This window comes from Sinohyriopsis cumingii, chromosome 12 (genome assembly GCF_028554795.1).
Source record: "Sinohyriopsis cumingii isolate HCF-2022 chromosome 12, ASM2855479v2, whole genome shotgun sequence".
In the NCBI taxonomy this organism is placed as follows: domain Eukaryota; kingdom Metazoa; phylum Mollusca; class Bivalvia; order Unionida; family Unionidae; genus Sinohyriopsis; species Sinohyriopsis cumingii.
In genome coordinates, this window is record NC_142972.1 from 29,659,943 (window position 1) to 29,687,057 (window position 27,115).

The 27,115-nt window shown below is 36.1% G+C and overlaps 1 protein-coding gene across 1 annotated transcript in view; it reads left to right on the plus strand.

Annotated features, from left to right (window-relative positions):
* Nucleotides 1-2,003: 2,003 nt before the first annotated feature.
* The window catches only part of LOC149786169 (uncharacterized), a 50,701-nt gene continuing 25,589 nt past the window's right edge, over nucleotides 2,004-27,115 (plus strand). The window contains exons 1-6 of the mRNA XM_089976522.1: nucleotides 2,004-2,611; nucleotides 6,197-6,356; nucleotides 8,139-8,309; nucleotides 8,930-9,021; nucleotides 18,808-19,034; nucleotides 24,594-24,844. Coding sequence (XP_089832648.1) covers nucleotides 2,217-2,611; nucleotides 6,197-6,356; nucleotides 8,139-8,309; nucleotides 8,930-9,021; nucleotides 18,808-19,034; nucleotides 24,594-24,844 — 1,296 coding nt within the window. The 5' untranslated portion in view covers nucleotides 2,004-2,216. The remainder of the gene's footprint in view (nucleotides 2,612-6,196; nucleotides 6,357-8,138; nucleotides 8,310-8,929; nucleotides 9,022-18,807; nucleotides 19,035-24,593; nucleotides 24,845-27,115) is intronic.

Sequence of the window (27,115 nt, forward strand, 5' to 3'; positions counted from 1 at the left end):
AAGGATGCTCTTACTAAGACCCCAGTCCTTATTGCCCCGGATTTCAGCAGGGAATTCATTGTGCAGACAGATGCTAGTGACACAGCAATTGGTGCTGTGCTAAGCCAGACAATGGATGGTGAAGAACATGCGGTGGCCTATCTAAGCCGGAAGCTTCTTCCGCGAGAACAGAAATATGCAGCTATCGAGAAGGAATGTCTTGCGATCGTGTGGGCGGTTGATTCTTTAAAGTATTACCTGTCAGGGACAACATTTGAAATCGTAACTGACCACAACCCATTGACATGGTTAAATCATATGCAAAGCAAAAATCAGCGTCTACTTAGATGGTGTTTGGCACTCCAGCCTTACAACTTCATTATCAAGCACAGGAGCGGAAAACAACATGGGAATGCAGACGGACTATCGCGCATGTAACAGAAGTATGTAGGAATAAAATGACGAGAGATACTGGTGATTAGTACACTCCAAGGGCGCTGAAAAACCTAGAATAGCTCAGGATTCCTGGACTTTTGGAACTTCATTGTGTTCTGTTTAAAATCATAAGAAATTTATGTGAATATAGACCAATTTGTGTGATTTTAATAGTGACTGTAAGCTTTATGCATTCTGATAATAATGTAAGCTTTATACAAGTTTTATCAATTTTACTGATGTACCAAGCCAGCAAGTATTTTAAAAATATTATATCGAAAACATAAAGTTTCCTCTTAAGAAGGGAGGTGTTATAAGTGCCTGTATCATATTCTAGCAGAATCTAATTGTTAGTAGTGACAGCAGAACATTATTCCCAGCATTCTGGATATTTGATACCAGAGACTGTCAACAGGTTCAGTGCTGTTGTTTATCTTCCCATGGCTATCTGAGCCTGGATAAGGAACAAATGTTAATTTAATTAGAATCCCATGTGTCTAACCCTTACTAAAACAAGAGCAGAGTGATAGAGCAAGCAGTTTTTAGCTGGGCTTGGTACTGTAATGAACACTGGTTTTTCTAGTTTATTTTTAAGATTTTAGCTTATTTTACATAAAGTTGTAGGACCCTGACTTGGTGTTTGTGTGTCCTTTGAACCCGAATGTAACACACACACACACACACACACACACACACACACACATATATATATATATATATATATATATATATATATATATATATATATATATATATATATATATATATTCACACGTTAATTATTATTCAGGTAGTAACTGTAAACTAATATTTCCTCGAGTTCAGTGTCATATCTTTGAATGCCACACTGATGACAGAAGTCAACAACTTTGTCACAAAACTTGGTTTCTTCCTGGATAAACGTGTGAGTGGGTATTCATTCGAACAAGATGTCCACAAGTAGGTTAAACTGTCAACAACTGGCAAGCTATTTTCTGTTATTGTAACAGAATGGAAATGATCTTGGTGGGGATTAACGAGAATTACAGTCATCCAAACGCAGGATCTCAGCAAGCGACTTGAGGGCACACTTTCAACATACGAGAAGCCAGCATGTCTCAAAGCTTTTGCATGTCAGAAATTCCACACCGTTTCTTTGGAAATGTCGTCTTGCTGCAGAAAGAGTTCCGTTTCACTTTGTTTGGCTCTGTCATATTGTCTAGTACTCTCAGATTATGTATTCCATTCTACTGAATCTTTTTTTCTTCTCCGATTCGAACTTGTAAATGAATACCTACTGAGACTGCTGCTGGTGTGTTAAATTTATTGAATATTTCTATAACCTCTCTGAAAACTTTTGAGTGTATCAAAGTTTACTTTTGTGCCATTATTTACGTTGAAAAAGCTTCATTTTGTGTGAATGTGTCTTTAGCTTTTATACATTCAAAAATTAAATTGTGGTCGACTAATCTAAAATCTTAAAAATGTAAATTTTGTTGACTGGTCCTGTTCTGTCTGTCGTTAAACATTAGACCGGCAAGTGCACAGTTAATAACACAGCGGTAATAAGAATTAATAATTAGATCATTGTGTTATTACCGAGCGTGGTTTAGAGCATAGTCAGAAGTGGATTATCGCCCGTAGCTTGCTACGATGGTGTTTAAGCTTTTTGCCCATGCAAACGAAATCCAACTATCTTAAAATGAAAAATTTCAACCGGTCCAGTTTTGTCATAAAATTGCTACAACGACACTCGTTTTTTTTACTTCTTCTTTTCATACGCAAAAGCAAAGTAACAGACTTTCTCCTGAACGCAAAGTCACATGAAAGAAATAAAGCCCAGCTTTACGTACTCACGTGACCTGCATGTCGAAACGAATGTACGCTTCCTTCTAATGCTTAACAAAATGAGGACTATATTTCGAGTGAATTTTGTGATATTTATAACAACTTCAGCGGTTGTAAGTGACTTCCCTTTCAGGAATATATCATTGCCATGGGACGTTCGAGTGGATGATCTGGTAATGAGACTAACGCTGGAGGAGGTGATGTTTCAGATGGCAAAGGGAGGTGCGGGGCCGAAGGGAGGCCCTGCTCCGGCGATAGAAAGGCTGAATATATCTCCATATCAGTGGAGTACGGAGTGTCTGAGAGGTGATGCTGACGCTGGAGAAGCGACTGCGTTTCCACAGGCACTTGGACTTGCAGCAGCTTTCAGGTTACATTGTTAGAACTTATCAATAAAGTTTCCACACCTTTAACACTGCCCGTATATGTGTAATGTTATAACCAGGTTTGCGGTGTAAAGGGGTTAGAACTTACTACTCCATAGAAGATTGATGGATAATTTGTTACTTTGTATAATTGTAACACATGACAATTTATGCAGGACCTGGATGTCTTCTGCAAATTTTAGCATGGTGGATGGTGTAGACCAACAGGCAACAAGTTTGTCTCCGCTTAAATATTTTTTTTTTTTTTTTTTACTGGCAAATGTCATGGGTGGGGGTGGGGAAAGAGACCTTCTTGTTGATCTAGTTTTTGGTGATGGCGGAGTGTATTAGTAATTAGCGATGACTTAATTAGTGATCAATGACATCAGTATAATGGGTTACATTATAACAAAGAAAGCTGTATGGATTATCTGTGTATGTATATCTTAACTTGCCAAGTATATATACACCTGCCTAATTGCCTAGCTTCCATCCGTTTATTTGACTTGAAAACATTGTGCCACTTTCAATTTTGAGTTCACATGCAACATTGGTTCCTGCAAAATCGCACTTTGGAGTGTACGAAGAACCATGCACATACTTCATTTCAGACACGCTTTTCATAAAATCTACAGTCCGCATGCCTTCTTGTAAACAGGAAGCTTAACAGTTATCTGATCTGGTATGTTCACTGCTGAATCTGCAATATTGCAAATATTTCATATATTCATATCCATTTGGCCGCATTCCCAGTGCCACAAACTCACCAGGCATTTTCCCCATTCTGAATGTAAAAAAATTTATTCTGATCATCAATTACAGCTTAAACAAAAATCTAATACAATTTGCCTGGAAAATGCTATAATGAGTGTAGCAAGGCAGCTAAGAATTCAGAATGAACATAGGGTAATATAATATGTTCAAGAATTTTTTTTTGTAAATATATGTGAATTTCCATTGTAAAAATAATTTAAAAAATTCACATTTCCAGGGCCCCATTTTGACAAGGTACAAAAATGATAAAGCTAGAGTACTAAATTCATTTCAAAATAAAATCAAGTGATACAGTAATACATATAAATTATCCTTTAATGTACACCTAAATCAAGTCAGCATCTCCCCACCATGGCTTTAAAAAAAATATATGGAATAGGTGGTATTAGTGAAATCTCTTTGTGTATGTGTGTTATTACATTTTGTAGATTCTGGCAGATTTTTTGGTTTGTGTTCAATTTTAACAAGTATTTGCCACACTTTGTCCTGAAAAAATATTGACATTTTATTTTATCTAGAGCTCCAAGGACAGCATGGTGAAATTTTCTATTCCAGATGTGACCCCTATTCAATACTATTCATTATTGACTAATATTTTCTTTCTTTTAATTCCATACTTTCACTGATATATAACTGAAGTAAATTTATTGCTAAACTGTGCATTCCTATATGTTCCTAAAATTAGTCAATTTTGTACAATCTAAAAAAATCTGCGAAAAAACAGCGCAAGTTCTGAAATTGTCAAACACCAAATATCTTGCTTTTGTTTTAAAATATGCTTTGCAATTTGAAACTTTTGATTGCCATAGGCAATTTTGGCAATTATTACACAAACATACCATCTATAATTGCTTATAAGTCGAGTCGAACTGCAACAGCAAAGACCCTGATCTGCCATAGTATAATGTGCTTGCAGGTCAGGGTGTATGTTGTTTGTTCTATTGATTATTCCTAACAAACTGCATGAGTGTATAAATATATTTAGAGTAATGTATGTAGATATAACAAAAGTGCAGTATTGAGCTGTAATGTAGTCATGTCTGATTAGTCCAATAACAAGCCAGTTTCCTTTAGAAATGTTGGATAAGAAGTTGTATGTGACAATTAAAAGATACTGATAATTACAGATTATGGAGAAACAGAGTCAAGACTATGATTTAAAAGGCCAAAAGAAATTACTATTATACTGAAATATCAGATAGTATTACAAAAAAGAACCTTAGAAAACTCTGATAAACCTTCCATGACTTGAAGGATAACTCTGTCAGTAACCTAACATTTGCATGTATTATTGATCAAAATGGTGATATTCAGCAAGAACCACTTGCAATTGCAAATACACTCAATGTGAATATGAACGAAAAACGTGCGGATCTCACAGCTCATATAAGATTGTCCAGTGAGCATATTTCCTTAAAACTTTGCAAAGAAGATTGCTTCAAAATACTTCAGATAATTCTGGATTTGATTTTAAATTAATTAGACCAGCTTGATGTCAGAACAGCTACAGGTCCAGATGATATAAGTGGTAAATTCCTAAAACACTCAACAGAAAATCAAGAAAGATTCCTGAATTTCAAAAAGATCAGCTAGTTTTATTCTAGATGTTGATCTAGATACACCATCAACAGATCTTTTTATACCCTTCAGTGGCTTCCATTTCAGCAGAGAACTTGGTGTCAAAAGCGTCTGCTTGTCTATAAATCCTTACATGGTCTGGCTCCTCATTATCTTAAATGTAACTTTTTTGAAAATGTAGATATGTGAGAATTAAGATGTATCAAAAAAATTATTTATATTTACGTAAACCAAATTCAGAGTTTTATTCGAGAGTTTTGCTTTTTCTGGAACCAAACTAAGGAAATCCATACCACCCTATATCAAGTTAGCTGACTCTTGAAAAGTTTTATAAAGCTTCTTAATCAACATCTACAAAAACAATCATTTATATGATTTTGTTTAATTCAGTTCTACATCTCTTTAAAACAGTGTTGTATCCTGTACTCACCCATAATGTTTGACACATATTCACTACTGTTTTTTGTATGAATCTCCTATGTACTCATCCTTGAAGCTTTGTGCATATTTTATTGTAGCAATACCAGTATATATATAGATAATTAATTGTAGAAGGTCTCATGGAAGATTGGTCAGTTGACAATTATTATTATTATTATTATTATTAAACATTTCCTTATTGGAAGGTATAGGAAGCACGACCCCATAAGATAAAAATGTGTTGCTATGTCAACTTAGTCATTTTTCTTGATGAGAAACAGGAAATTATGGATGGTCTTTAGGCAGATGACATAGGATCTTGTTGGGGAAATGTCCCACTATATCATACACAATTTTGGTATTTGTAGTGTATTTGTTATATGATATATGTATTCTTGTACACAGCATGTATTGACTATATACATTTAATGCTATTAAAATATATTTACCTGTAAATTGATGTTGCTTTTGCCTTAAACCATATTGCACATAATTTTTCCAAAATACTACCTGTACCATTCATCATTTAGACAGATGTGAAACTATTTAGACATGTAGCTTTCCATAGTCAATTTTCTTTACTTCCTGCATCATGTAATTGACTGATTCATTGGGAAAACAGCTGTTTTACTGATTTATTTCATTTCTTGAACATAATTGTGTTTGTTGGAATTAAAGGAATTTTGAACAGATGTATATTTAAGAATGATTATTGATTATCATGTAATATTGATCTACACTGGTTTGTTGGCCGACTGAGCCAGTCCTAATCTTACGCAGAATCGATTATCTAACAATCCAATACTTTTTTTTTACAGCCCTTCACTAATCAGGACAATTGCTGAGGCAGTTAGTATTGAAGTTAGAGCCAAGAATCTGGACTATACTAAACATGGTATCTATACTGACCACACAGGACTAAGTTGTTTTAGTCCTGTAATTAACATTATGCGGCATCCATTGTGGGGTCGAAGTCAGGTTTGTATATAGTTTGTTTCCTGGCAATATAGATGTCATAACTTAGAATTTATGTATGATTAACCATCACTCAGAAAGGAATTTTTCTACTAGAATGATTATAATTAGTGATTTTGAATGATAGAAAATATTCCATGAGTCATGCCATAAATTAAAATTTTTTTACAGATCATTAGTAATTTCCCATACTCAGAGAATAAATATCTTCAGAGATCAAAATTTTTGGCAATCTCACACTGCCTTTATCAGTGACTAATTTTGGTCATGTGACCTATAATGATCACATGATTCAAGGAGACTGGTATAGATGGGTGGTAATTCAAGCCCCTCATCCCTGTATTGTGTTGGCCTCTGCTGTTATTACACTTTTATAACTCACTACAGTACAGATTATTAGCCAGGTATAGATGTTGCAGCTGTTTATTGACCATACGGATTGTAATAACTATAAGTACTTGGTGTGCTTAAACTCAATGAAAAATTTAGTAATTGAATGTAGATTTAACAAGAGATCTAATAGAAATTGACATTTGGGTTGGTAGAAAGAAAATCTGTTTTATTTCATGTTCTGTTATGACACAGTTTGGTTTGTTGTTGGTTCGTCATTGATTTGTAGACTTTTTAATATGTGACAGTTATTAAATACATGAAAATTATACTGCACTTTAAAAGTATTACAATTTATGCATGGTTCACATGAGTATTGAAAATCTCTTGATTTTCTATCTGTTCTTGAGAAAACCTTGAAAGTTGGAAAACGTGCTTTGTGTAACAAGTTATGGTAATAGATTTTGGGACAGATGGGTAGTATAACCTTTCCTCACATAGAAGATTTAAAATATAGCAGTCATTAGGAAGCGCTTTGGGTTCTTCTTATAGTTATTGATTTCATTTTGGATCATTCAGTCAAACTGTCTTAGGACAAAATCTGAATAAAGGCACTGGGATTAAATAATCTGGAAGAAAAATTGAATGATATGGTAAAATCCCTGAAAAACCTAAAATGTAAAGATTGGATAGAGGTTGGAAGATGAAATACATTGTTTTGAGAAAGTACACATGCAGCTGGAAAATTAGCAGTGACAGTAACTTTAGTTAGCAATGTGATTATTGTATATATGTTGATGTTTAGATTTTAGATTTTTCACATTTGATTTTTAAATTTGGATGGTGAACTCGACATAAATGCAGTTTAAGAGATTTAAGAATTTGACTTTAAACCATGATTTTACTTATTTGTCATATTGGCTAAAGTGAGTGTGTGGTTGGACCATGGGGGGTAAAGAAAGAGAGTAAACAAAATAATGCTAAAATTGGAATTGAGTTTATGTTTTAATTAAAAATTATAATCAAATAAAATCATAGATTCCATTCAAATCAGTAGTACTATTACATGTATGTATAAATAATCACCCATGTCCCTACCATACAACATGTTCACTAGCAATCATTTGAAAAGGGACAAGTTTGCATGGCTGAATATGGTATCTGCAAAGCTGCATGCTCTGTTTGTAAGTCAAGTCCAACTGCAGACATTGTAGACCTTCATCAGCCCTTGCATAATGAACTAGCTGTCAGGGTCTTTGTTGTTTATTCTGATGATTACTCCTAACAAATTGCATAGGCTCAGAGCTGCCAGTGCATTATGCAAAATCAAAATTATGCAAAATCAGGTCTGGGTATGTGTAGTGTGTAGTTGGAGTGGACTTGTAAGTGAGTACATATGGCATTATACAGATGAAAAGTAGTTCTGATTTATGTCATGGTCATTTGTTCTTGTAGGAAACATATGGTGAAGACCCCTACTTGACAGGAGTTTATGCCGCCAACTTTGTCCAGGGTCTTCAGGGAGATGACCCCCGATACATTCGTGCAAATGCTGGCTGCAAGCACTTTGATGTACACGGTGGACCAGAGAACATACCAGCATCCAGGTTTTCTTTTGATGCCAAGGTTAGAGGCAGTTGTTACATTATAAATGTACCTGATTTTAATGTCAGTCAACTGCTTTGTAACTAAGCCATTTAGTGCTTTAAAAAAAAGTAAAGTACTTATTACATGATATTTCAAAATTACATGAAATGATTACCATCTATGCTTGCATATATGTAGAGTCAAATGTCAAACAGCAAAGATCCTGATCTTCTGTAGCATAATGCACCTGCAGATCAGGGTCTATATTGTTTGTTTTACTCATTACTCCTCACAGACTGCATAGACCAAGATCTGCCAGTGTATTATGTTACAGCAGATCTTGGTCTGTGCAGTTGGAGTGGACTTATGAGTGAGTACAATGGGAAGTACAAAATTTTGCAGAAAACAGCATCTCAGTACATTCTATAACATACTATTTGGAATTTCAATCAAATGATTCCACAGGGTGACATTTTGTGTGGTCACTGTTTACTTTTACAACCATTACCAATAATTCATTTTCATTGATGGATTTAGTTTCATGGATATTTATTACCCAGAAAGACAACAAACAAATTTTATGTTAATATTTAATGATGTTAGAATAATATTGTAGATTTTGTTTGAGAATTAATGAGGGATGTTTTTTTCATTGTCAGGTCAGTATGAGAGACTGGCGATTGACCTTCTTGCCAGCCTTTAGAAGTTGTGTTCAGGCAGGGACCTACAGTCTGATGTGTAGTTACAACAGGTAAGTGAGAGGGGCTGGTGATTGACCTTCTTGCCAGCCTTTAGAAGTTGTGTTCAGGCAGGGACCTACAGTCTGATGTGTAGTTACAAGAGGTAAGTGAGAGGGGCTGGTGATTGACCTTCTTTCCAGCCTTTAGAAGTTGTGTTTAAGCAGGGACCTACAGTCTGATGTGTGGTTATAACAGGTATTGGTAGTTTTTCTATATGTTCCAACAGCAAAATTTAGTCTCACTGACAACTTTACAATTTTGAGTTTGCTCTCTATTCAGCATTAAGCTTGCACTTTTTTCATATACAGTAAAACCTGTTATGAGAGACTGCCCCTTCTGCCGATAAAAAGCGGTCTCTCAAGACAGGTTGTCTCTCATAGTAGTTTTGTACAAAAAGACCAGTTTCCAAGGTCTAGTTTCAGAACAGTTGCAAGAAAAATAACCACAATCACTGTACATATATTCTATTCTTTATTAACAGTTTTTGCTAAAATATTGTATGCATTCATCTAAAAACAAAATTATATAGCAAAAAAGATATACTGCTATCATTAAACATGAAATCAAATTTACATTTGAAGATCACATAGTTTAGCATATGAAATTGTTTCTGAATTACTCCTTATCCTTTATAACAACCTAAATTTGTTTTACCGATGTTGAAACCACTTTTATGTGAGTGGTCTGCTCTTCTTCACTTCTTTCAGTTACAGTAATTATTTTCTCCAGCCATAAAATTTGTCTCTTTTTAGTTGGAGGTAGGTCCATTGTTATTAAGGTTGTAGGTGTTAATATTATTAGTGCTCAGTTGTAATATCGAACGTAAAGACGGTTTTGACTGGTCTCTGGGAAAATATGAAAATTATATACATGTGCATTGCATATCTAACAATTAATGAATGAAAGAAACAATTATCTCATCCAGAAACAGAACCATTTACTCAGAGACAAAAGTCAACAGCTTCATTAAAAGATAACATACAGGGATTAACTCTAAAAGCAAAGTGTGTAACCTGGTTGCACCAACTTGAATAGACGACAGCTTTGTGATTGGGATGTAATCACTTAACATTGGGGGGAAAAACAACAAACATCACAAGTCTTGAACACTATCAATCGAATCCTGCAAACGATTCTCTTTTGCTGGTTTAATAGGCACTGACCTTATTCACCCCCCCGGCGATACAGATTAACTCTAAAGACAAACAATATAGGGGCCCCAAGTGGCCGAGTGGTCCAAAGTGCTTTCTGTTACAGATCACTGACATCTCACCTCTGTCTGCACCGGTTCGAGTCTCGGATTCAGCCAATGTGGGTATGTAAGAAAGCGTGCCAGTAGGTTATCGTGGGTTGGTGGTTCTTTCCAGGGTTCTTCCTCCACCATTAATACTGGCCGCCATGTGTAGCCTATTGTGTGCTGAAAAATGGCGTTAAACCCCACAACAACAACAACAAACAATATACGTGACCACTGCATTAACTTTTGCACTGCAATGGCAATTCGTGACATATACATTAGCCTGGTTTATGGACTGTAGCATCTATCACTGGTAGCAACAATCCTTTTTTTTTTTAAATGTTCCTTTTATGTTTGTTTTTGATCAGAACAGTTGTTACTAATCAAACGGTCGTTGTAACAATTGATTACATATAGGTCAGTGGTCTCTGTCTGTTCTCACTATATGGTCGTTCATAGGGATACTGTGTCCTATGAAAGGTGGGGAAGCAGGCTAAGTGTGGGAATAATTAGTCTGGTTCCCTGCTTTGTATGCTTCCTGCATTGCTTACCCCTATGCAAATAGCGGAGAACAACACAGGAAGCAAACGAAGCAGGGAACCAGACTAGGAAATAATCTACATATACTTTAATCTGGTTTACAACAAAAACTATAAAACACTATAGGCATAGCTAAAATAATTCAGACATTGGTAGCCAGCCTATTTTTTATATATTTTTTTTAAAATTTAGCACAGTAAGAGCAGTCGTTCTTACAGGGATTAAATAAAGGTCAGTGGAGTTTATCTTCATGTTTGCAATGCAGTTGTTCATAATAGTGTCGAAATGCATATTTTGTCAATTCATCATGGTTACTGGTCGCGTTTGGCAGGTGATCGCTCATAACAGAGTGTTTATATAATAAAATTGATCTGTGCATTACGATTGTGGTGGGAAATGACAGGTGGTTGCTCATAGCAGAGGTTGCTCATGGCAGTTTTTACACTAATACAGTTTCCAAAATTTGAAGGGGGATTGATACATCACAAATAGTATTTACGAGTTGTAGCTCAAACATTTAGGATTGATTACTGAATGATCTGTACTAATTATTTCCCATTGCTACGAAGTCTCAGAACACAATTTAAATTGCTAGTGTTTCAAATCTAGGCCTGCCAAACATTATGCTTTGACTGTGAATCTTATGAAAATGGCCCATAAAATACATACTTGTGGAATAATAGCAAAAGTTATGGAAATTCGATTGTTGTGGTAAAATATGGATACTTGTCCATGTTTGATTTGGATCAGGGTTTCATATTATGGTCAGTGGACTTGGTCAAGGAACCAGACTGACTTTTCAGGAGTACCTCAGACCCTTTCAACTGCACGCATTTTTTCTTGCAAAATGTCTGCATGATCAAAGTTGAGGGATAGCAAGAATCCATCGAGCTGCATAGGGGTTTGGAACTGCAGTTTGTGAAACTGTGCTGGAGGTTATTTAGGTCTTTTGTACTTTACAAACTTTTTTGTTGGACATAATTTTTAATGTTGCTGCATCAGTCTCCGATTACTCTTCTGAACTTTTGAAATGCATGTTTTCTATATTAGCAATATTAGTACATGATATTTTGTTATACCTTGCAGAAAATTGGTCTGACTTACAAAAAAAAATATTGACTGCTTCTCTGAGGTCTTGTTAGGATTGGCAGGTCTGCAGATCTAGTTATTTTCAAGTTTTCTAAAATTGGTAATTTTTACACATTTGACATTTGACACATTTGACAGAAAACAATTAATTGACAACCTTAGGTAAAATACATGTTTTTTAATAATTGGTTTTAATTATTAGTTTTAATAATTGGTTTTTATTATTAGTTTTAATAATTGGTTTTAATTATTAGTTTGACTTTCAGTCATATTCATGTCCTTTTAATGTCTTGCCAGCATTTTCACTACTTATGATTGAAAATAGATAACATGTTGTTTTTAAACAATCGTGCCTAATAAAGGCTACTTTGTATTCGGTGTTTCCATATCGTATATTTTGAAAGCTAACTGTGTAAATTGATATACTTGTAAGTGTGATATGTAGTCTTTACTCATTCTGTGAAAATTTTAAAAAGGTTCTAGATTTCTTACCTCTTTCTGATGGGTGTGGAGAAGAAGAAAAAACAAACAAGAATTACTTAAGGACAACAAAAGGTTTTTGCCCCCCCCCCCCTTTTTTGTATTTCTTTACCAGATATGGATTATCTACACAAGGAAACAAGTTAACGTTTAACAGGGAGGACACCATGATTGAACCATCTTCTAATGATCTCAGTCACTAGTTGTATCACTTTTTCACCTGCTATGAAAGATAAGGAGGTAGATAATGCATCCCGTGTCTGTCCAATCATCCAGTTTTGTGTTTAGGTCACTTGAGAGGCATTTATGGTCCATGAACAGAGTGTTCCAGTTTATCACACAAATTTCCTTGGTAAGAAGATTCAGGATTTATACTAGTTGGTAGATAATTATGGAAACTTGTGTTAATTGCATGGTTTTCAAACTTGTACTGCATTCTGACAGCTTGAATACACATGCATTTACATGGCTTTTAAACTTGTGTTGTACTGCATTCTGACAGCTTGAGTACAAATGCATTTACATGGCTTTTGAACTTGTGCTGCATTCTGACAGCTTGAGTACACATGCATTTACATGATTTTTTAACTGTGCTGTGCTGCATTTTGACAGCTTTAGTACATATGCATCTACACGGTTTTTGAACTGTGTTGTGCTGCATTCTGACAGCTTGAGTACACATGCATCTACACGGTTTTTGAACTGTGTTATGCTGCATTCTGACAGCTTGAGTATAGATGCATTTACATGTTTTTTTTAAACTGTTGTGCTGCATTCTGACAGCTTGATTACACATGCATCTACACAGTTTTTGAACTGTGTTGTGCTGCATTCTGACAGCTTGAGTACACATGCATTTACATGGCTTTTGAACTTGTGTTGTGCTGCATTCTGACAGCTTGAATACACATGCATTTACATGGCTTTGAACTTGTGCTGCATTCTGACAGCTTGAGTACACATGCATTTACATGGCTTTTGAAATGTGTTGTACTGAATTCTGACAGCTTGAGTACACATGCATTTACATGGTTTTTGAACTGTGTTGTGCTGCATTCTGAGAGCTTGAGTACACATTCATTTACATGGCTTTTGAACTTGTGCTGCATTCTGACAGCTTGAGTACACATGCATTTACATGGCTTTTGAAATGTGTTGTACTGAATTCTGACCGCTTGAGTACAGATGCATTTACATGTTTTTTTAAACTGTGTTGTGCTGCATTTTGACAGCTTGAGTACACATGCGTCTTCAGTTTTTGAACTGTGCTGCATTCTGACAGCTTGAGTACAGATGCATTTACATGTTTTTTTTAAACTGTTGTGCTGCATTCTGACAGCTTGAGTACACATGCATCTACACGGTTTTTGAACTGTGTTGTGCTGCATTCTGACAGCTTGAGTACACATGCATTTACATGGCTTTTGAACTTGTGCTGCATTCTGACAGCTTGAATACACATGCATTTACAGGGCTTTTGAACTTGTGCTGCATTCTGATAGCTTGAGTACACATGCATTTACATGGCTTTTGAAATGTGTTGTACTGAATTCTGACAGCTTGAGTACACATGCATTTAAATGGTTTTTTAACTGTGTTGTGCTGCATTCTGACAGCTTGAGTACACATGCATCTACACGGTTTTTGAACTGTGTTGTGCTGCATTCTGACAGCTTGAGTACACATGCATTTACATGGCTTTTGAACTTGTTTTGTGCTGCATTCTGACAGCTTGAGTAAAGATGCATTTACATGGCTTTTGAACTTGTGTTGTGCTGCATTCTGGCAGCTTGAATACACATGCACTTACATGGCTTTTGAACTTGTTTTGTGCTGCATTCTGATAGCTTGAGTACACATGCATTTACATGGCTTTTAAAATGTGTTGTACTGAATTCTGACAGCTTGAGTACAGATGCATTTACATGGTTTTTTAACTGTGTTGTGGTGCATTCTGACAGCTTGAGCACACATGCATCTACACGGTTTTTGAACTGTCTTGTGCTGCATTCTGACAGCTTGAGTACAGATGCCTTTACATGGTTTTTTAACTGTGTTGTGCTGCATTCTGACAGCTTGAGTACACATGCATCTACACAGTTATTGAACTGTGTTGTGCTGCATTCGGACAGCTTGAGTACACATGCATTTACATGGCTTTTGAACTTGTTTTGTGCTGCATTCTGACAGCTTGAATACACATGCATTTACATGGCTTTTGAACTTGTGTTATGCTGCATTCTGACAGCTTGAGTACACATGCATTTACATGGCTTTTGAACTTGTGTTGTGCTGCATTCTGACAGCTTGAATACACATGCATTTACATGGCTTTTGAACTTGTGTTGTGCTGCATTCTGATAGCTTGAGTACACATGCATTTACATGACTTTTGAAATGTGTTGTACTGAATTCTGACAGCTTGAGCACAGATGCATTTACGTGTTTTTTTAAACTGTGTTGTGCTGCATTCTGACAGCATGAGTACACATGCATCTACATGGTTTTTGAACTGTGTTGTGTTGCATTCTGACAGCTTGAGTACACATGCATCTACACGGTTTTTGAACTATGTTTTGTTGCATTCTGACAGCTTGAGTACACATGCATCTACACGGTTTTTGAACTGTGTTGTGCTGCATTCGAACAGCTTGAGTGCACATGCATTTACATGGCTTTTGAACTTGTGTTGTGCTGCATTCGGACAGCTTGAGTGTACATGCATTTACATGGCTTTTTGAACTTGTTTTGTGCTGCATTCTGACAGCTTGAATACACATGCATTTACATGGCTTTTGAATTTGTGTTATGCTGCATTCTGACAGCTTGAGTACACATGCATTTACATGGCTTTTGAACTTGTGTTGTGCTGCATTCTGACAGCTTGAATACACATGCATTTACATGGCTTTTGAATTTGTGTTATGCTGCATTCTGACAGCTTGAGTACACATGCATTTACATGGCTTTTGAACTTGTGTTGTGCTGCATTCTGATAGCTTGAGTACACATGCATTTACATGACTTTTGAAGTGTGTTGTACTGAATTCTGACAGCTTGAGCACAGATGCATTTACGTGTTTTTTTAAACTGTGTTGTGCTGCATTCTGACAGCATGAGTACACATGCATCTACATGGTTTTTGAACTGTGTTGTGCTGCATTCTGACAGCTTGAGTACACATGCATTTACATGGTTTTTTGAACTATGTTTTGTTGCATTCTGACAGCTTGAGTACACATGCATCTACATGGTTTTTGAACTGTGTTGTGCTGCATTCGAACAGCTTGAGTGCACATGCATTTACATGGCTTTTGAACTTGTGTTGTGCTGCATTCTGACAGCTTGAGTAAAGATGCATTTACATGGCATTTGAACTTGTGTTGTGCTGCATTCTGACAGCTTGAGTACACATGCATTTATATGGCTTTTAAACTTGTACTGCATTCTGACAGCTTGAGTACACATGCATTTACATGGCTTTTGAAATGTGTTGTACTGAATTCTGACAGCTTGAGCACAGATGCATTTACATGTTTTTTTAACTGTGTTGTGCTGCATTCTGACAGCTTGAGTACACATGCATTTACATGGCTTTTAAACTTGTGTTGTACTGCATTCTGACAGCTTGAGTACACATTCATTTACACAGTTTATACATAAGAGCTTTAACTGCAGGTTTGTCAGATACTAACAGAGAAAGATCCTGTGGAGTTAATGGCTTGAGGTACATCATGTCATCATGTTTTGAAGAACATTCAGTAGATTTGAATGAGGAGTGCACTTGGATTCTGATGATTGTTGAATAATTAAAATGTTTTATTACAGGTAAAGTAGAGGCATCAGCAATATACTATCTTCACTTTCATTATATGAGACAATATTTCTAAGATTACAAACATTCCACTTTTTTAAAGTCAAAGATCGGTTTGTTTCTGCAGGTTTAGCACAGATTTTAACACATAATAGTCGATACATGTCAGTGTATTTGGTGAAGGAAGCCCCTGGAAAGAATCACCAGCTCAAAGAAAGCTACTGCCTGGCAAGCTTTCTCACAAACATTGGGCAAACTGAGACTCCAACCCACACAGACACGGGTGAGATGGGCCCAACAAAAGGTTATAAATTCTAGGTTTTGTCAATCATAAATTGAGAAAATTCAAATCAATCCTTACATAGCAAGTAAGTAGAAAGCTCAGTATAAAAGAATACTGACAAATATATAATTTTATCATGATTTTTAAACATTCAAGACAGGATTTGGTTACCATTGTAGCCAGTCATTTCATCCCCTGCATGCTGAAATAAAGTATACCCAATACCCATACAGTGTCCCACTTTGATGAAGATTGTTATTGTACAGTATGTAAACTCAAAAGGGATGCCAAATTACTTTCTCTAACGGAGTGGTCTAAAGTGCCAGACTTTACCAATCACTGACATTTTGCCTGTATCCTGGTGGGTTCAAGTCTTGGCCTTGGCCAGTGTGGTTCTGTTAGAAAGCTTGCAAGCAGCTTCCTGTGGTTCAGTGATTTTTCTCTGGATTTTCTCAGGTTTGTTCCTCCACCAGTTATAATGTATACTGGCTACCATGTATAGCCTATTGTATACTGAAAAATGGTGTTTAAAAATAAGAATTTTTTTTATGACTTGGTGGGTAAGCCCTGTGAACATCAGGCAGTTCAACCTCCAGAATGATGTGCAGTAAAGGATTAAAACATCTAAATTTTAGAGTGCATATTTTTAGAGATATTCATATTTGAATGGGATCATAAAGAGAAACATTATTATCAATATATATATATATATATATATATATATATATATATATATATATATATATATATATATATATATATATGTGTGTGTGTGTGTGTGTGTGTGTGTGTGTAAGTTTAATGCACCATATTTCTCTTACTCTACTAGCATTATTGATCATACCCTTCAAGACATTGATTTTACCCTCCAAGCCATATTGATCTTTCTCTCCAAGCCACATTGCTCCTACCTTGCAAGACTTGGCTTTTACCCCCCCCCCCAACCCCCCACCACAGTTATATTTGTCTTTCTCCCAAAGTCATATTTCTCTTTCTCTCCAAGTCATATTGCTCAGTTTGCTCCAAGCCATATTGCCTTAACCCTCCAAGCCTTCAGTATTCCCACCCCTTTGATTTTTTTTTTTTAACAATATTTTGTACAATTTTTGTACATAGTTGTATCTTAATATAGTAACACAGAACCAATTATCCACTCTGCAAAGGCTTTTCATGCTCCTCATGAACTTTGATGACAAGATAGTTTTCTGACAAAAACAATTTTACTGGTCACTTTCTGTCTTGTAAATTGATACGATTTTATGCCATCACGGCTAAAAGGGGTGACACAACACATTTCTGCCACACATCAATATGATTTATGATACATAGCCTGTAATACAATACATGATCAATACACATAGAAACTTGATGATTATTTTATCTTTTGAAGGTCTGTCAGTGTTTGAGTGGTGCCATTATATGTGTTAAGATATTTGTTGTATTTCAAGTATGCAGATTACAGACAAACACAGACTTATCATCTGTTCATATACCAGTCTAATCCATGACAAGATTTAAAAATTACTTCCAAACAGACTACCTGTTATCCGTCACTGATTTGAATTCAACTTTTAGGCCTGCTCCATTTGGTTGGATGCATGACTCATGTTGGTCATTACAAGCTAGATTTTGCACTACAGAATACTTTAAGATTTTCATGTCTTATCTTAAATTTAGATGGCATCATTGTTTTATTTTCAAAGAGAAGAAATAGCACAGTTTCCTCATGCGTGGAAATTCTTAATCAAGAACAAGTTCATGGGAATGGAGATCATTGACAACCAAATCCTTCACAGTGTTCTTTCTGCAGAAGAAAAATAGCTGACCTGGCCACAGTCAGTCGTTTTTGTTAGTGAATAAAAGAAATTATTGATGACACCAATTTCCCTTCAACAAATTAACAAGGTGGCAATAACTCCTGCAGTTTGGAATTTGCCCCCTTCCCCATTTTAAGGTAATTTTTCTTTTAGCCCTTAGGCACATTCATTCACTGATCGCATTTATCAGAGCAAAAAAGGGATCATTCAAACTTGTTTCCCTTGTACTTCACATATCATTTAGTAGTCACTTCTGCTTTGTACCTGTTTGGATCATGTTTGTATATCAATAATTGCAGTGTGTCACACGATGAACATGCCCTAGTTAGTTCTGATCAGTGGTTATTGTTTTATCCTGGACTTGAACAAACAGTAACCACCAATGGTAATTAAAGCACTTAAATATAGGAAATGAATTTGGAATGTCTTACTTCTTACTTTAAAACTGAAGTTCTTGGGTCGCATGCCCAGCTATCCACTAACATCCATTATTTAGAGGTTTGTAAGTTGACACCTAATGAAATTAATCATTTTCAGTATAAATGGTGTTCCATCCTGTGCCAATGAGATGCTTTTGACTGACATACTTCGGAAAGAATGGGGGTTCACAGGTTATGTTGTGAGTGATGAGGTGGCAATTGAAAACATCATTAATTGGCACAAATATCTGAACAACTCTGTGGACACAGTTGCTGCCTGTGTTAATGCTGGATGTAATCTGGAACTATCAGGAAACGACCCACAACCAGTCTATCTCTCAATAGGTATGTAACACTTGATCACTAAGAATTTTTGATGTTCAGGTTTTATTCTCTACATTTAAGAAAATTGTGTTAATAGTACTTCCCTTTTGGTCTAAGATGATCGTGGTGCTTTAGAGGCATAAAATTATGACCCCAAACACTGTATGTTCTCCAGGACACATTCTTGTGTGAATCACTGCTAAATTTAATGAGTCACTCATTAAAAATGAGTAAGCACATGAAAATCTTTTGCATTTAATTTTGTCATGATCAGAACAAAACCTATAACATTTATTAATATTTAGAACACTCAATCTAGCCATGTAACTGCATGACATATAGATAAGTATATCTATATGCCATAATCAAACACTGGACATGTAGATACACTGCCATAATCAAGTACTGGGCAGTTAGATACACTGCCATAATCAAGCACTGGACAGCTAGATACACTGCCATAATCAAGTACTGGACAGCTTGATACAATGCCATAATCAAGCACTGGACAGCTAGATACACTGCCATAATCAAGTACTGGTCATCCAGATACACTGCAGTAATCAAGCAAGGGACATCTACATGTAGATACACTGTCATAATCAAGTGCTTGCCATCTAGATACACTGCCATAATCATGCACTAGACATCTATATATACTGCCATAATCAAGTGCTGTACATTTAGATACTCTGCCATAATCAAGTGCTGGACATCTACATATATATACACTGTCATAATCAAGTGCTGGTCATTTAGATACACTACCATAATCAAGCACTGGGCATTTAGATACACTGCCATAATCAAGCATGGGACATCTACATGTAGATACATTGCCATAATCAAGCTCTGTACATTTAGATACACTGCCATAATCAAGCACTGGACATTTAGATACACTGCCATAATCAAATACTTTACATTTAGATACACTGCCATAATCAAGCACTGGACATTTAGATACACTGCCATAATCAAGCACTGGACATCTACATGTAGATACACTGCCATAATCAAGCACTAGACATCTAGATACACTGCCATAATCAAGCTCTGTACATTTAGATACACTGCCATAATCAAGCTCTGTACATTTAGATACACTGCCATAATCAAGCACCAGACATCTAGATACACTCCCATAATCAAGCGCTGTACATTTAGATACACTGCCATAATCAAATGCTTTACATTTAGATACACTGCCATAATCAAGCGCTGTACATTTAGATACACTGCCATAATCAAACACTGTACATTTAGATACACTGGTCATCCAGATACACTGCCATATCAGGCACTGTACATCTACATGTAGATACACTGCCATATTCAAACACTGGACACTGCCATAATCAAGCATGGGACATCTAGATACGTTGCCATAATCAAGCACTGGATATCTACATGTAGATACATTGCCACAATCAAGCACTGGTAATCTACATGTTTGTACACTGTCATAATCAAACACTGGGCATCCACAGACACTGCCATAATCAATCACTGGACATCTAGAAGCACTGCCATAATCAAACACTGGACATCTACATGTAGGTACACTGCTATAATCAAGCACTAGACATCTCCATGTAGATACACTGCCATAATCAAGCACTGGATATCAACATGGTGGTACATTCATAATCAAGCACTGGGCATCCAAAGACACTGTTATAATCAAGCACTGGACATCTACATGTAGGTACACTGCTATAATCAAGCACTGGACATCTACATGTAGGTACACTGCTATAATCAAGCACTAGATATATACATATTGGTACACTGCTATAATCAAGCACTAGACATTTCCATGTAGGTACACTGCCATAATCAAGCACAAGACAACTACATGTAGGTGTACTGCTATAATCAAGCACTGAACATCTACATGTAGGTACACTGCTATAATCAAGCACTGGACATCTACATGTAGGTACACTGCCATAATCAAGCACTAGACATCTACATGTAGGTACACTGCCATAATCAAACACTGGATATCTACATGTAGTTACACTGCCATAATGAAACACAAGACATCTACATGTTGGTACACTGTCATAATCAAACACTGGATATCCAAAGACACTGTGATAATAAAGTGCTAGACATTCAGATACACTGCTATAATCAAGCACTGGACATCTGCATGTAGGTACACAGTTATAATCAAGCACTGGACATCTACACGTAGGTACACTGTTATAATCAAGCAGTGGGCATTCGGACACACTGCCATAATCAAGAACATGCAAAGTGATGTTGCAGTTGAGCAATGAGATTCATTGATTTTCTGGTTATTAAAAGAGTTCATTTGGTGAGGTGGTATAATGGCAGACATTCAGTTTTTGGTATTTGGTGGTAATGTCTGTTTTAGTACTTCGTGGAAATGTCTCTTCTATTCTAAGACGTTTTAATGCACTTTTAGCGAGATGTTTATCTGCTGTTGTTGTTATGGTTTTAATACCATTTTTAAGCACATGATATCTATACATGGTGGTCAGTATATTTGGTGGAGGAAGAATCCAGGAAAAACACCAACCCATGGTAGGCTACTGACTAGCCTCCTCATGTACCCATGTTGGCAGGACACAAAATTTAAACTCATGTGGACAGAGGTAAGATATCAGTGATCTGTATAGGTGAGTGCTTTACAGTACTCAGCTACCCAAGGCCCCAGATGTGCATCTGCCAAAACTTTCTAATTTGGGAGGTATCACTGCATTTGACTGCTTTGGTGGCCCAAGTAGTTAGAGTGTCTGCCTCAAATGTGGGAGGTCGCAGGTTCAAAGCCTGGCCAAATCATAACCAAAGTCTTGTAAAAATGATACTAGCAACTGCCTCACTTGGCGCTCAGCAATAAGAGGTTAATGTTAGGACCGGTCATCCTGATATCCGGAGAATGTGACTGAATGGAACATGATGCTACATGTCCGTGGCATGATGCCCCAGTGCTGGACACCACTAAAAACTGCCACACAGCAGACATCATAATGATACGACTGAAAAGTTTTTAAAGCTATGTTAAAGAGCCTCATAACATGCACACACACACATGCACACGCACACATGCAAACGCACACACATACATACACACACATACACACACACACACATACACACAGTATTTACCTAGGAGTCCATTCAGAGAGTTGAAGTTGTTCTTCCACACATCAGACAAGTGGTTGTTCTGATTGACTTTACATTTGTGTTTCTGAAGATTGATTGCAGGGTGATTTATAGAGATAACAATATGAACTATTACGCATTAATGTAAGGTTATTCATTCTGTCTTTTTCTCTGATTAATTTGTTGTCATTGAAATAACAGACTGCTAGGATCTAGTTCAAACCAGTGATTTGTTTTTTGACTTGGTGTTCATCCTTAGTTTGGAGAAATGGAATGACTCCATCTTTTCTGGCCCATATTTTTCGAGCAAATCTTGATGTCAGTTATTTGATTGATTAAAATCAGTTTAAAACTGAATTTTGGCCAAACAGCTTACTGGATTCCCAGTTTAAGTTCAAGTCCGAATTGAAGTACTTTTGGTGACATTGAGGTCCAGTCATGTGCTTCAAACAAAGCATAAATGGGACTCTGTAGCTATTGTGCTTTGTAACTAGCACTGTTTCTAACAAGATGTAGTAGAAATTGTTTTCCTCATTGCTAATATTATTATCCAATTTACAATCATCTCCATATAGCCAATTTTCTTGACTTGATAATGCAGCAATTGTGTACTTGGTTAGCACCTTTAGAATCCCAAGTTTAAAGTATATAAAAAATTTACCAGAAAATTAAAGAATATTTATTAGAAAGGCCAAATTAGTTATATTATTTCAGAAAAGTCATTCCTGATTACCTGTTATATTTCACCTAAGGGTTTCTGATGGTACTAAAAATTTACAATCAGTTACATATAAAAATTACACAGTATCAAAGCCAAAGCTGGTTTTAATTTTTAAAAGCTTTTACTAGACTGGTTCACTGGAATGGAACATTTCTGGGAGTCTTGTAGCATTTCTTATTTTCATAGTTTCTCAGATGGATAAAATATTGAAACAATCAATAGATCTAAATAATATAAATACCTTCTGGAGTTCTCTGCTTATCATTTTTGCTAATGGGAATTTTTAGTATAAGATATGTTATGTGTGTGTGTGTGTATGTATATATATATATATATATATATATATATATATATATATATATGGTAATGGATATGCATATTATAGTTGTGTAATATTCAGAAATGACTTGATATTTTGGTGTTAAGCCATATAGTTCACATTATGCTTTATATACTGTATATTGTACATCAAAGAGGGTTTCAGGGTACATTAGTTCCTGTAGCTCATTGAGTTACCTTCTCTAAATAAAGTTCTTACCATATTTACTTCAGTATAATGTGCAGCCAGTTGCATACAGTATGTATCTAGATCTGTCTTTATGAAATGTCCCTGCCAATTGCATACAGTATGTATCTAGATCTGTCTTTATGAAATGTCCCTGCCAATTGCATACAGTATGTACCCAGATCTGTCTTTATGAAATGTCCCTGCCAATTGCATACAGTATGTACCCAGATCTGTCTTTATGAAATGTCCCTGCCAGTTGCATACAGTATGTACCCAGATCTGTCTTTATGAAATGTCTCTGCCAATTGCATACAGTATGTACCCAGATCTGTCTTTATGAAATGTCCCTGCCAATTGCATACAGTATGTACCCAGATCTGTCTTTATGAAATGTCCCTGCCGATTGCATACAGTATGTACCCAGATCTGTCTTTATGAAATGTCCCAGCTGATTGCATACAGTATGTACCCAGATCTGTCTTTATTAAATGTCCCTGCTGATTGCAAACAGTTTGTACCCAGATCTGTCTTTATATAATGTCCTAGTTTGCACCCAGATCCATCTTTATATAATGACCCATTTTGTACCCAGATCTGTGTTTATGTAATGTACCAGCAGATCAGGATCAATATTGTTCTTCTGCATCTGATTTCAGTTCAACAAAATAGACCACAAGCTGCTGGTACATCCTAGGAGCATATCTGGTCTACACATTTGTATGTGTACCCTAGTCCACTGTTATGTATCAATAGGTACATGTGTGCCTTTGTTCACTGTTATATATCAATAGGTACATGTGTACCCTAGTCCACTTTTATGTATCAGTAGTTACATGTATACCCTAGTCCACTGTTATGTATCAGTAGGTACATGTGTGCCCTAGTCCACTTTTAAGTATCAGTAGGTACATGTGTGCCAGAGTCCAGTTTTATGTATCAGTAGGTACACATGTACCCTAGTCCACTGTTATGTATCAGGAGGTACATGTGTACCCTAGTCCACTGTTATGTATCAGTAGGTACATGTGTACCCTAGTCCACTGTTATGTATCAGTAGGTTCATGTTTTAGCATGCATAAAAGATGCAAAAGCTTGAAATCTTTCCTAACTTAACATTTATTTTACAAGTAGTCCACATTTTGCTATTATGCAAGTGTTAAATTCAGGCTGTATTATATTTCTAGGTTACATTCAGGTTGTATTATATTTCTAGTTGATGCAGTAAAGCAAGGCAAGCTAAGTGAAGACATGGTGAGGGAACGAGCCAAGCCTCTTTTTTACACCAGAATGAGGCTGGGGGAATTTGACCCGCCTGCAATGAACCCCTACACACAATACAACCTGTCCTACATCCAGAGTCCTGAACATCGTCAGCTGGCTGTTAATGCTGCAATGAAAACCTTTGTCCTGCTAAAGAATGATGATAACCTTTTGCCTCTTGCTAAGACCTTTGGATCTATTTCTGTGAGTAGATTATGTGTATTTATGTTTATCTTGATAAGAAGTCTTTGTTACCTGTAAGATCTTATTTAATTTCCTCTTCTTTCTTCATTTATCCATCCATTTATTCACAGATCACACAAATCACAAAGGTCTAGTGGCATTCTGCATGTTTATATGCTAGCTGATATTTTCAGATACAGGCATGCCTTTTTATAATTTTTTCATAGTCCTTCAGTTTATCCATTTTTAGCGCTAATGGTCATAGACCAGAAGAGCTTATGGGATGGTCTGATGTCCATTGTCTAATGTCCATCCATCAATTAGCAGTTTTGCTATCATTTCTCACCCGAAGCTACTTGGATAATTTTAATGAAATGTTACACACACATTCAGCCTAAGGTCTAATTAGTCATAAATGAAAATGTTGCTGCTCAGACAGCCAGTATTGCTGATGTTTTCATCAGAAAACTTACTATGATATCTAGTTGGTCTGAAATGGTTCCACTTGGACATCCAATATGGCCACCACAGTGGCTTTCTTAAAAATCTTGACTTACTGCTCCTCCTGAACATGCTGAATGGATGATCATATCAACAGTGGGTTTTCACCAAAACGCCTTTTTGTGAGGACTATTTGTTTGCAAATGAAAATGGTTCCAATCTAATGTCCATTATAGCCACCATGGAAGCCATTATGAAAATTTTCTTATTGCTACTCCTCCTGAACAGAAAGTCATATGAACATGGGGTTTTTTTTGCAAGAAAATTTTGTATAGGTGCTGATTGGTTTTAAATTAAAACCTGCCAGCCAGATATCCAATATGGCCACTACAGTAGCCATCTTGAAAATCATATCGCTGCTCCTTCTTAATGGAAAGTCATATCAGCCTTGGGTTTAACCTGAAGACTTCTTATGATGTGGCACTAGTAATGAAAATGACAGCCATCTTGAAAATCTTGTTATTATTAGCCGTCCTGAATAGAAGGGTTTCATCAGAAGACTAATTATAATATCTGGTTGGTCCTGGATGAAAATTGTGTTAGCCTGATCTCAAATATGGCTGCCCCAGTGAAAAAGTTGTAAACTTTAGTCACTAATATTCCTGAATGGCTGGTCATATCAGCATGGCATTTTCATCAGTGATCTTATAATGACATCTAGTTTGTTTGAAATGAAAATGGTGCCAGTATTACATCTGATATGATAGTTACAGAGGCAAATTAATAAATCCTATTGCTCAAGGATACGTTAGATAGTTCAACATTCAGCAGTTAAAAGCAAAAAATGAACTACTCTCAAATCCCTGGAAATTATTTTTGTGCAGTAGTACATCAGTCACTTGGAGGGACTATTGTTTTTGCATTCCCTTTCTTTTGTCTTCATCGTGTCCATATTTTACAAGGAACAACATAACCTGTTCATGTTTTAGTCCACACCTGAATAATTCATGAACCTGCTACATACCTGCTGTTAAGTTGTTTACATATCTGCCAGAACATGTGGCATGTAAAAACATGATTTTTGACTCATTAACCCCCAACACTGTATAAACACAGTTTTCAGTAATCTTACAAAAACAAGAGAGATGGAGAAGAGAAAGAGTGCTAGAACTTTTTGACACCAAAATCTACAACCATTAGCCCGTATAAAAAATTAAACAGTCATCCTTAACAGTCACCACATCAATTTTTATATTCTTTGATTAAAAGATAAAGGCAGTCAGAGATAAACAACCACTTAATTGACTGACAATAGCTAGGATGATACATGTTCACAGTTCTCATGCCACTGCTGTGGAAGAGAGTCCAGATTTACATAGGCAAAGTCAATAAAGTGGAATAAGCAATGTCATGGGGAGTTAGGTAAATCAGAGAGATGGAGTGGGGGGTGGGGTTTGAGGCTTTGAATTTTCTGAACACAATTTTGTTTTTTAACGTAAAAGTAACAAGATATGTTTTTCTTCAGTTAAAATGATGGATATAACTTGGTCCTTTCTTTTCTGTAAATAAGAACAATGAAAATTTGGTTCAGGGTATTTTGGGAGCCTGAATTTTTTCCCCAGATATCTCAGGCTTTTACCACCCTGATGCCACCTCCAACCCCAGTAGAAAGTTAAATGGTCATTTCCTTTTAACTGGTACACATTTTTGCCTTAAATGAGAATGTCTAAGCCATCTTTAGTGATGGACATAGTAACACCACAATACATAGTAATGCCACAATACATAGTAACGCCACAATACATTGGGGCAGATGAAGATAGAACATTTCAAAATAATAAGAAAAAATTT